Source organism: Hyperolius riggenbachi, chromosome 6, assembly GCF_040937935.1.
Source record: "Hyperolius riggenbachi isolate aHypRig1 chromosome 6, aHypRig1.pri, whole genome shotgun sequence".
Lineage (NCBI taxonomy): Eukaryota > Metazoa > Chordata > Amphibia > Anura > Hyperoliidae > Hyperolius > Hyperolius riggenbachi.
In genome coordinates, this window is record NC_090651.1 from 55,226,608 (window position 1) to 55,238,422 (window position 11,815).

General features: G+C 43.3%; 1 protein-coding gene across 1 annotated transcript in view; it reads right to left on the reverse strand.

Moving 5' to 3' along the window:
* AK4 (adenylate kinase 4) overlaps nucleotides 1-4,615 on the reverse strand; it is a 108,913-nt gene extending 104,298 nt beyond the window's left edge. Inside the window, exons 1-2 of the mRNA XM_068239304.1 lie at nucleotides 4,403-4,615; nucleotides 1,607-1,797 (exon numbers count right to left, since the gene is read on the reverse strand). Of these exons, the coding sequence (XP_068095405.1) occupies nucleotides 1,607-1,751 (145 nt within the window). The 5' untranslated portion in view covers nucleotides 1,752-1,797; nucleotides 4,403-4,615. The remainder of the gene's footprint in view (nucleotides 1-1,606; nucleotides 1,798-4,402) is intronic.
* Nucleotides 4,616-11,815: the final 7,200 nt, after the last annotated feature.

The window sequence follows — 11,815 nt, forward strand, 5'->3', positions numbered from 1 at the left end:
CAACGCCCACTGTGAACTTAGTCTAAATAGCAGCATTTTACAACCATTCCTGGGAACCAGTCTAAGATTAACTTACCTGGGGCTTCTACCTGCCCCCTGTCAGATTTCTACTACCTACAGTAAGTGACAGCAACATAGGAGACAAGTAATGTATGGCTTATTTTTCTCTGGAAGAAATGTACTTCTTATTTGTATGTGTTTTAGATTTTAACGACAGTTCCTCTTTAAAGCGGATCCGAGATGAAAAACTAAATATAACAAGTGACTTGTCTATATATCTTATCTAAAGTTTAGATAGTTTACACAGCAAATCTATCTTCAAACAGCTTCAACAGTATATTAATATTTTTTCCTGTGATACAATGGGAGCAGACATGTTTTCTGCTTGTCACTATTACACAATCACACACACAGGCAAGCTTATCTGTATCTAGGCATGCTAATCTGCATATTCTGTGAAAACTCCACTCTTATCTCCTCCATTACACAGGCAACTGATCTGTATCTGCACTGCAGCTCTCAGATTGTGAAAACTCTGCCTCTGAAATCTATAGCTAGTAACACCTTTTTCACCTGCCCAGACTGAAATCCCACAATCCCTTGCAAGCGCCAAGGCACTCTGGAGAAGCTGTGGGTGTGGCTTATTTAGTTTATAGGAAATTAGGGTATTAAAACAAAACGAAACAAGTATTTGGCTTGAGGAATGCCCTATAAACTATATGTAAGGAACACAATTATGCAATGAGTAAAAGTTCATCTCGGATCCACTTTAAAGCAAACCTGAAGCGAAAATAAACTTGTGATGTAATGAATTGTATGTGTAATATAGCTAAGAAATAGAACATTAGTAGCAAAGAAAAAGAGTCTCATACTGTTGTCCAGTACAGGAAGAGTTAAAAAAAAACTTCAGTTATCTATGTAAAAGAGCTTCTCTGAGCTGAATACTGTGCTGTTTTCTGAAGCACTTAAACAGGCAAGAAACAGTGAGAGACAGCTTGAGATAAGTTCAAAGGATCACTATTTCTGCTTTGTTGCTTTGTTTTATAGCTTAAAAGACAGAGTGTGGTTTTGAAAATGCAAGTATGACAGAATGATGCATTGTTCTAAAAAAAAAAAAGCTATATAACTGAAAATAAAAATGTGAGTTTCTTTTCTTTGCTGCTAATGTTCTATTCATTATCCTTACCAACAATACAATTCATAATGTCATAAGGTTTTTTTTCCGCTTCATTAACAATATCATAATGATGATGTCATTCTGAAAAGTCAGGATTACAAACACAGCACGGTGATTTTTCTTTACACTTGTGCTGCTTTCAATTATTTTTACTTGGCTTCCACTCCTCCTGCAGCCTAAACCGCCAGCCAACTCAACTCATCTGCAAAGTTAAGTCTAACATCTGAAGCACTCAGATTGTTACATGCATACTGGTAAACATTGCTGTCAGCACAGCTTCCCTATAAAGCAACGTCTCATTCTGCAAAGTCGCTTTTCACGTCACGTACGTCGGTTTTTCAAAAGCAGAACTGCAAAAGATGAATGGTTAGAGTGCGACAAAAGGGAATAAGGACTCTTGTTAACATTCTTTAAGATAATCTTCCTTACCGGTGCCGGACTTGATGTTCTGCCTCAAGAAGTCCCCGCTGGAGAGGTGCTGGAGGCCGAAGTTTTTGGCGATCCTTTGGCACACGGTGCCTTTGCCAGAGCCCGGCGGTCCAAGGATGACAGCTCGCAAAAGTTTGGACGCCATCAGAGGGGTGTATGCAAGTCTAAGGGCTCCAGTTCTTGCTAGGGATCTGTACGGCAGCCAATAGGAAGGAATATTCGGTTACAGCCTCTGTTTTGTCCCAGCCCCTCTTAAGATGCCAGAAAAAACATTTAATGCAGTTAACCCCTTTCAGCCACAATTACCTCTTTCTGTGTAGAGATCTTTTCATACCACGTGGGGGTATAGCTAACCTGTTTAGCATTTTAATCAATTTTTTATCAAAACAGCTGCAAGAACGTCACTCAAACCTGCCACAAAAAAAATGCACCTGTGTGAGAAGCTTCTAACGGAAGCAGTCATTCTTGTATTTATGGTCTCTATACTGTTTTTGGACAGCCCAGCTGGTTGTGTAGGTCACATGACTCCACTGTAAACTAACAGGTGGCCTAGGGAGTCAGAGATGACAGCTTCTACTATAAGGTCTATACACATTGGCTGCGCTGCGATTTTAGAATCGCATGCAATTTTTCAGTTGCAAAGCCTTTATGAAAATAAAGTAAATCGTGAGGCGCTTGTATACAGTGGTGCGATGCGATTTTAGAAAACTGTAGGGCCTGCAGCACTTTTTAAATGCTCACTGTTTTGAAGCGCAGGAAAAAAAAACACAATGCACGCGCAATCGCAAATAGAATTTTGATTAAAAACACAATTGCATCGCACTCTGTTTGCGACTGTCGATTTTCAGTGTGTACAGTCCCTAAGGCTTGAGGAAGATTTATAACAATATCAAAATGCAATTGAAGGGAGCAGAATAAAAAAAGCAAAGTTACCTTAGTAATAAGGTATAAAATTCTACCTTTTTAAAGGGACACTGAAGCGAAAAAAAAATGATGATATTATGATTTGTATGTGTAGTACAGCTAAGAAATAAAACATTAAGATCAGATACATCCGTGTAATGGTTTCCAGTACAGGAAGAGTTGAGAAACTCCAGTTGTTATCTCTATGCAAACAAGCCATTAAGCTCTCCGACTAAGTTAGTCATGGAGAGGGCTGTTATCTGACTTTTATTATCTCAACTGTTCCTGGACTATTTACTTTTCCTCTGCTAGAGGAGAGGTCATTACTTCACAGACTGCTCTGAAAGACTAATTTTGAATGCTGAGTGTTGTGTAATCTGCACATATTATAGAATGATGCAATGTTAGAAAAACACTATATACCTGAAAATAAAAGTATGAGAATATTTTCTTTGCTGCTTATCTTTTAGTAATTATTCATAGTACACAACCAATTCACTATATCATATTTTTTTTTCGCTTCAGTGTCTCTTTAAAAATGACAGTTTTTAACATATCCATTAAATGGAAGTGTTTGAAAATGTGCCTATTGCAGTCATAGCCCAATGCTGAATGACTTCAGGTTTCTATAAGGTCCGGGACGCACTACAGTGGCGCTATACGGCAATCGTAAAGCACCCATGATTTGCCAAATCGCAGAAGTGCTGCGATTTCACCACAATTCCCAGAGCAATGGTGATTTGGCTAGTTTAGCCACTGATGCAGTCGCTCCGGGATTGCTCCCAGAATGCTGCAAGCAGCGTTTTACGATCGGTATGCGCTCCCAATGCTGCTAGTAGGACCATAGGGGTCCAATGTTGTAGCGTGGCAAGGGCTGCAAAAGCACTACTAGTGGGCCCATGCCTTAGTTTACACCACAAAATGCACTTGCTAAGCGCGTAGCGGTTGCGATTTTGCAATTTTCAGAGCGCTTTTTGAAGGAATGTGCGTTTATGCATGTTCATTCAAACTGAATTGCTCCAAAAATTACTACATGCAGCACGTTTGGGGGAGGAGCAGCGGGGGATGGACGGTCCCATAACACTGTACAACACTGAGCAATGACCCATTCTCAATAAGAGGTCCGCTGACATCAAGTGGATAAGGTGGTAGAATCGATCACTACTATCCAATCGACCTTCAATCAATTATCCAAGCGATCAATCATTTTCCATATCGGCCATATGCCATATAACTGAGCTGTACATGACATGCATAATTAGCCAATTATTATAATAATAATAAAGGTGCGCATTAATGATCCAATTTCCAGAACGATAGACAGTCCAATCTGATTAATCAATCAGAAATGATTGCTCAGGCGCACCAACAGAGAGGAAAATGATAAGCATTCCAAACACACTATTAAATAATTATTCAGAAATTCATATCGACGGTAAGATCCTCAATCAGCACCACTAACGGCACCAGTATGATCAATCGTTTGGGAGATTGTACCGATAATGTGCACTTTAGCCAATTATATGCTAGATAATCTCAAAACGCCCATAGATTCCCCTTCCCATCTCTTTATCAGGAATGCTTTCTAAACTTTTTGTGCACTTAAACAAACACAAATGCAAATATATAATAAAAAAGATATATTAGTGAAAACATGGCAAAAAAAAAATAAAAAAAAAAAAGACGACAGTTTTCAGGCTGATATGATTTAAATGGAAAAGCTGAGATCATTTTCAATGACAGATCTTCCAATTCTGACCCTACAAATCAGAGTCAGTATGCAGCTAAGGGAAGCCCTGTGTCTTGCCATTTGCACTGTACACGTGTGATTGACAGGCAGATATCACATCGGAGATGAGAAAGATAGCTGCAATTTGCAAAGTCTAAACTCACCTCCTCCTCTCCTCCTGATTTTTTTTAATTTTTTTTTTATTCTGCAAAATGGCGTGTAGTAGGCAGATGAGCTTCTATATTACATGGTCCTGCCCAGGCAGCTCAGGTCCTGGAAGCCTTCAAGAGAAGAGAAGTGGCTGAGCTACAGGAGAGGATCACTGATAGACGCCCAGCAGAGGCAGCTCCCTCACACATCAGCACGAAAGAATGCTGGACAATTGACTGTGGCTGCCAAAAAAAAAAAAAAAAAAAAAGACACCCCCTTTGCCCAGCATTATGGGAAATGTAGTCCAGCTGGCTGCAGACGGATCAGCTTACTATTTGCTAAAAAAAAAAAAAAAAATATTGATAGTACTGAACTACAACTCTCTGGCGCCTCCTGGTGAGAAAAAAACAAAATAACATCTGTTGTTATAGAAATGTACAGTAAACAGGAACATATTATTATTATCTTTTTTATAGTAAAAAGGAACATATTTTTATTATTTTTTTATTAATAATCGGAATCATAAATTATATATTTGACTATTTTGCTGTTTTTCTTTCTAGGCGCCATAAGGCACCCAGTTCAGTCTTTGTGCTTGATTTTACATAATAGACGTAGGCTGGTTTTACATCTGGCCATTGCGTTTGCGGTGCAACGCTTTGCCCCCATCGCATCGCAACTCGAAAACTTAATTCATATGACCCTACAGCAGAGTGCGCCAACAGGGTAATTTGCATAGCGCCACCGGGCCCCCACGCCCCTCATCACTCCTGCTGGACATGAAGTATGTTACTGGGATTCCCGAGTTTGTTAGTCGCATTTCCGTTGGTCAATGCATGCGCACCTCACCGCCGCCACCAACATATTTAAAATCCCTGCATTGCCCATTACTTTACATTACTTCACCACCGGTGGATCGCCACAGAATTCCGACGGTAATGTGCACATGGGGGGCACATTTATGCATTGTGGCGGAGGATTCCTCGTCTTGTCGCTCGCTCTGGAAATTGCCGCCGTACCGCCGCACACCAGACCAAGCGACTTCGGCCTGACATCTTGCAGCATGCGCGATAGACAAAGCGACCAATTTCTGTCCCGAAATCGGTCGCTTTGTTGGCTGGGCATGAACTTGGCGGCAAAGAATTTCATCCAATTCGATTATAATAATTGAATTGGATGGTCGATCGGCCGCCAAGTCGCCTGATGTATGGCCACCTTAAGAATTATGGGTCTGTTGACGATAAAGCTTGCTTTTAAAGGGTACCTGACGTAAAGAAAAAATTATACATACCTGAGGTTTCCTCCAGCCCCCTTCAGGAGAATCAGTCCCTTGCCGTCCTCCTCCGGTCCCTGGATCTGGCACTGCAGGTCACGGTAATTTGGCCAGTAGGCGCAGGTACAGTCCAGCCACACGCACTTCTTCCTCGTCCTCTCACAGCTGGGAGCATTCTGCGCCTGTGCAGTAGTGCTACATGCACACTACGCCGTAACTGCCTGAAGTACTGGGACCCATAGTGGAAGATCCAGGGGCTGGAGGAGGGCGGCGAGGGACCATTTAGGAGGGGGCTGGAGGAAGCCCCAGGTATGTATCATTTTTTCTTTATTCTATATCTCAGGTTTACTTTAAGCCTCGCCAACCAAATTGCAAAAACAGACCAAATATGAGCAGCCTTAGCCCTGTTCTAGACTTTTTGCTGCCTTAGGCAACCCCCCCCCCCCCCCTTCATTTGGAATGCTAGCACATCACCAGACAATTTACTCTGCTTCATTTAATGTTCTCACATGACATGCTGCAGCTCAACACAATAGCACACTGGCTGGCTGTGGGTCTGTGACAAACACATTTGCTTACCCTCCATTCCTCCCCACTCAGGACAGCAGTACCACCTCCTCCCTTCTGCTGTGCAAGTGAAATGGAACACTGCTGCTCTTCCCCCTACTTGATCCCTGTCAGACTCCTCACACAGCACAACAAGCTGCTTTTTCCCAGTGATGACCTCTTCACCTCTCTTGCTCTCCCCTCGCTTCTCCTCCTACTCTGACTGCATGGTGTAAGTGTAAACACAGTACAAACATGCTGCCCCTGTAATCTCTGTGCCTGATGCAAAGGTTTCACCTTGCTTCATGAGAGAACCGGTCCTGACTGTGTGTCCTATCAGCATTGGGATCACTCATTCCATAGTATTCTTGTACATTAGGTCTGGGGGACAGGCTTGATCCATGACTGCTTTATTGCCATAATTTGACGCTGGTATCCATTTTCAAATTAATAATGAAGTGGCCTCCATTTATGCTGGCACACAAATACATTCTTGGTCCAAAATGAGACCAGATAATGGACTGGATGCAGGTGCCATTCTTCAGGTGCCATTCCTCAGGTGCCATTCCTCAGGTGGTTCATCACTTCATTTTACACATCCACTGTTAAAAAATGTGAACGAGGAGGTACTACGCCTGGTTATCTTAGTTTGTAGTAAACACAGCATGTTTGGGAGTCTCCCTCTTCCTCAGGGGTATGCAAGACAGCACCCGTCACCACACTGACATACCTAACCCTCTAACTGCTGACACACCCACAGCTACACCTTCACAATCATTAACCCTGAAGGTATCATCATGCTATGGGATCCATTCATACAGTGTCTACCCACTAACACATCCTGATTATATCTTATGCCTCTAAATCTTCAACACAACACATCCGCCACTCCCCATCCTTTGATATCTTTAAACGTGCCCTCAAAACTCTCTTTTTCCATCAGGCCAGTTCACCTTTGACCTAAGGCCAAGATGTACTTCCTACCAGATAACTTAAAACACATTGGCCCAGATGCAATTCACTTTTTCAATTGATATTTTCTCAAGTTGCAAATAAAATGAATCTTAATTCACCAGCAAGCAAAAAAATACTCAAAATAATTTTTATAGTAGTTTTGCAACTAGTTTTTGCCACTTTTCTGATTGCAAAATGCCGAAAAGTTATTTAAAATACAAGATGCTAAATTATCTCCTAGGAAAAAACTCAGGTGAAAAGGTGAATTGCATACAGGGCCGAAATTAGGGCAAGGCTACCTAGGCCATGGCCTAGGGCACCACAGGTGCAGGGCATCAAAGCAGCAGGCTAAACTGGTGCAAGCTTGCAAATACTGCGAGGCAGGGAGATCAGGCAAGCGCCTGACCGCGGTACTCTGCTGCCAGCGGCCTGTGCAGCAGCCACCTTGCTCTCTGTGCACGTTTGCATTGTGGCGGGCGGCTATGGACTTGGACAGCATTGGAGACAGAGGGGAAGAGGAAGCTTCTGTGCTGGAGATGAGCAGAGAAATGAGTGACACTGATGGCTGCTGCAGTGTGAAGGAGAGCTGGCTATCTATACTGAAGGGCGAGTGTGGGAAAAGAAGGGATTAAGGGAGTCATCTGGCTACCTATAATGGAGGGAAAGGGGGGAGGAGTCATCTGGCTACCAATACTGGAGGGAAAGGGGGGAGGAGTCATCTTGCTACCTATACTGGAGGGAAAGGGGGAGGAGTCATCTGGCTACCTATACTGAAGGGAAGGGGGGAGGGGTCATCTCGCTACCTATACTGAAAGGGGGCGGCTGGTGACAGTGGCCTTGGGCGGTAAAGATTACAAATCCGGCCCTGATTGCATATGGTCCACTGCCTCGTCTGGGTATGAATATTATATACTACCCCTCCTCTTGTTTCCCCCCTATTCCTTTAGATTGTAAGCTCACAAGGGCAGGGCTCTATTACTCTTTTGTGTTTTGTAACACATTTACTCATATTATTTTTGTCACTGTTATTAACAATTCTGTACTTTGTACTCATTCTGTATTTTGTACCTACTCTGTATTTTGCACACTGGCGTATAACTACCATTGTCTGTATTATTTTGTACCCCATGTTTGTTTCTTACTTTGTATAGCACTATGTAATATGTTGGCCTTTATAGATCACTAATAATAACTATAGCATTATCAATATATGTACTGCTAGCATAGCTGCATCATACTCTAATAGCAATGGCTAGCTAGTCTGGTCCACAATAGAGCTACTCAAGCACAAATGACTGAATCCGCATGCTGGCTATGAGAGAGTGCAGTCAGAACACTCAGCACACTGCAGCTTGCTGTATACAGGAATTAAAGGGAACCAGAGACGAAGCACCCTTGTGTATTTTACACTGAAGTGAAAAAAAAAATATGATATAATGAATTGGTTGTGTAGTACGGATAATTACTAGAAGATTAGTAGCAAAGAAAATATTCTTATAGTTTTATAACATTGCATCATTCTTTAACCTCCCTGGCGGTAAGCCCGAGCTGAGCTCGGGCTATGCCGCGCAGGGGGAGATCTCAGCCCCTGGTGGGGCGATTTTTATACTGTAAATTGCTGTGCGCGCAGCCAGCACTTTGCTAGCCGCGCGCACAGCTTGATCACCGCCGCTCTGCGGCGATCGGCCGCACGCAGCGGCGAAAGAGGGCCCCCCCCGCCAGAGCCCTGCGCTGCCCGGACCAATGAGTTCCGGGCAGCGCTATGGGCTGGATCGGAGGTGTCTGACGTCAGGACGTCAGACACCTCCTGACGTCCATGACGTCATCCCGATCGTCGCCATGGCGACAGGAGAAGCCAAACAGGGGAACGCGTTATATACGCGTTCCCCTGTTTGCTATAGATGCCGGCGACGATGCGCCCTCTAGTGGTGTTTCATGTAGCTACCACTCTGGTAGCTTTACATGAAACAAAAACAAAAAAAATTAAAAAAAAAAAGGATTTTTGCCAATTTGGCAAAAAAAATTAACCGCCAGGGAGGTTAAAGTGAACCAGAGACTTTACCATATATATCAGTGGGAACATTAGAGAAAACACCTACCCTGCTCTCTGTTTCATCCTCACTGCTAAAAGTGTCTGTTATCAGCTGTGATAAGAATCCCGGACTGAGCATTCAGTCTGGCTTTGCAGAGAATAATTATAGCTGAGTCATTATAGCAGAGCCACAAGGGGGCAGGCTTGGGCTTGAAAAGACACCAGAGAAGACAGACTCAGCTATAATCTTTCCATAGCAAAGCTAGACTGAGTGCTCAGTCGGAGATTCTTATCAGAGGTGATAACAGTCAGATTAAACAGAGAACAATGAAACAAAGAGCAGATTGTATTGATTCGCTCAGCTGCCTGCGCAGCTTTTTGACCACTGTTCAGGTTTGCATTCTGCAGGTCTCTGGAAAAGAGACCTTTTGTCAGTTTTGCAGCTTGCTGCTGCTGAGGAATTTGCATACGTTTGTCATGCAAATTGCCTAGCCACATCCTTTGTAGGCTTGCTCTATAAATACCATGTGATTCCACAGTACTTTGCTGGTCATAAGGGTTTGTCCCGTGAAACACTCCTGGAGTGTCAGCCATGCTTATTGTTTAAAGATTAGCTTGGAGTAACTTGCGACTGCACTAGGCATCCTTGCTAGAGCAGTCAGGATTGTATTATTTGTATTGCCTGTTCTGTCTGTCTGTGGGGTGCTAACCAGAGCAGCGGTTGTTACTGGCAGGCCTTTCTGTTCATCTGTCTGTGGTGCTTGGATCGCACTAGCCTCTAACGGTAGCGGCTGTGGATCCTTCTGATCTACAACTCTCTTGCTGCACTTGGATCGCACTTGCTCTGGCGGAAAGAGCAGTGGATCCAGCTCGCTCGGTTTCTATACTTGGATCACACTCGCTCTGGCGGAAAGAGCAGTGGATCCTGCTAGCTCTGTTGCCTTACTTGGATCGCACTCGCTCTGGCGGAAAGAGCAGTGGATCGTATCTCTCACTTATTCCTGTTTTCGTGTATCTGTCTTGTCTGATACGAACGCTTGCTGGAGGCTCGGTGAGGTAACCGTTAAGCAAGCGCTCGCGTCCTCTGTTTCATATTTGTCTGTCGGTGGTTAGTTAGGTGTGCTTGTCTCTGTTGTGCTTAACACGCGGAGACCGTGCTGTAAACGCGTTCGCTGTTGCGAATGAGTGCGGTGTTCGCGTTTAGTTAGCGTTTGATATTTTCCTTATCTTCTCATTGTATGAATTGCTGTGCCTTTGCTACTCTCGTGCCCTGTATTGCTTAAAGCCTTGTGTCACCTCTGGCAATCGCCTCTCGCGCGGTTGTGTTCCTACTTTGTTTCTGCTGTTGTGTGTGCACCGTCGCGGGTTGGCGACTAGATTGGTGCACATACGTACATTCTGTCTCTGTGCTCATTCTCACTCGCAATCGCTTCTCTTGCGATTGCGTTCTCACTTGGTTTCCTCTGTTGTGTGTCCACCGTCGCAGGTTGGCGGCTAGATTAGTGGAGTCGGACATCCATACATTTCTCATCTGTGCTTATTCGGTCCTGTGTCGCTGTTAGCAATCGCCATCTCTTGCGGTTGCCTTCTCACCTGATCCTCATGGTTGTGTGTTCATCGTCGCAGGGTGGCGACTAGATTGGAGGACACACATACCCTCTGTCGCTTTGATCTCTCTCTTTCAGGGCTATCTTGCCCTGCGTTTCTTCCCTTTGTACAATTCCTGTCTGGCGTCTGTGGCAGGGCAGAGGAGCTGTTCCTCTGCGCTCCACAGCTCCACCTGCCGACAGGAATTTCCCTCTACAGGTGCGTTGCACCTTTTGCTGGGTTCCCCTTAAATTATACGCTTGTGGAGGATTTCCGCAGTGTCAGCGCACGTCCTGTGCGCTGACCACGGAGAGAATTCCACAATCGTTACACAGATTAGGTGTTTACTGTCATGTTCCCACTGATCTATAAGGTAAAATACAAGAGGGTGCTTCATCTCTGGTTCTCTTTAAAGGATCTGCTTCTAACGTGTTGATACTAGTGATGATCATAATCTGATAATGTAAACATTTTTGTAAAATTTCGCAATTACGCCACACGTAATTACAATTTGGATCATCACCAAAATTGCTGGGTATGCTAAGGGAAATAGTGGGAGCAAGTCACAACATTTTTCAAAAATACCTTATAGTTTTTGATAAAAATGATTTTAAACGTGCAAAGGAAATTTATTTTTTTTAAACTCTGAGCTTAAAAAACGAAAACATTTTTCCTTTGAATTTTTAAAATCAATTTTCTCAAAAACAGCAACGTCTTTTTGTGAGAAAAAAAATCTTTTTGACTTGTAAGGGGATAACATCCGTAGCAATTTTTTGACGACAATAGCTTTTATGAGTATGGGAGCTTTGCTATTCACCTCTAAAATTGGCAGGAAATTACGTGAAATTATGCATAATCTCAACATTATGGTTCCTGATTATGATTACAAACGTAATGAATTATGATTTTCTTTTTAAAAATTTTCACATTACAATTTCACATTGTAATTGCGAATTACAATGCAAAATTATGATGACACGAAATTCGTGCTCATCACTACTTGACAGTTCACACCAGATACATGTCGCAGGTCAC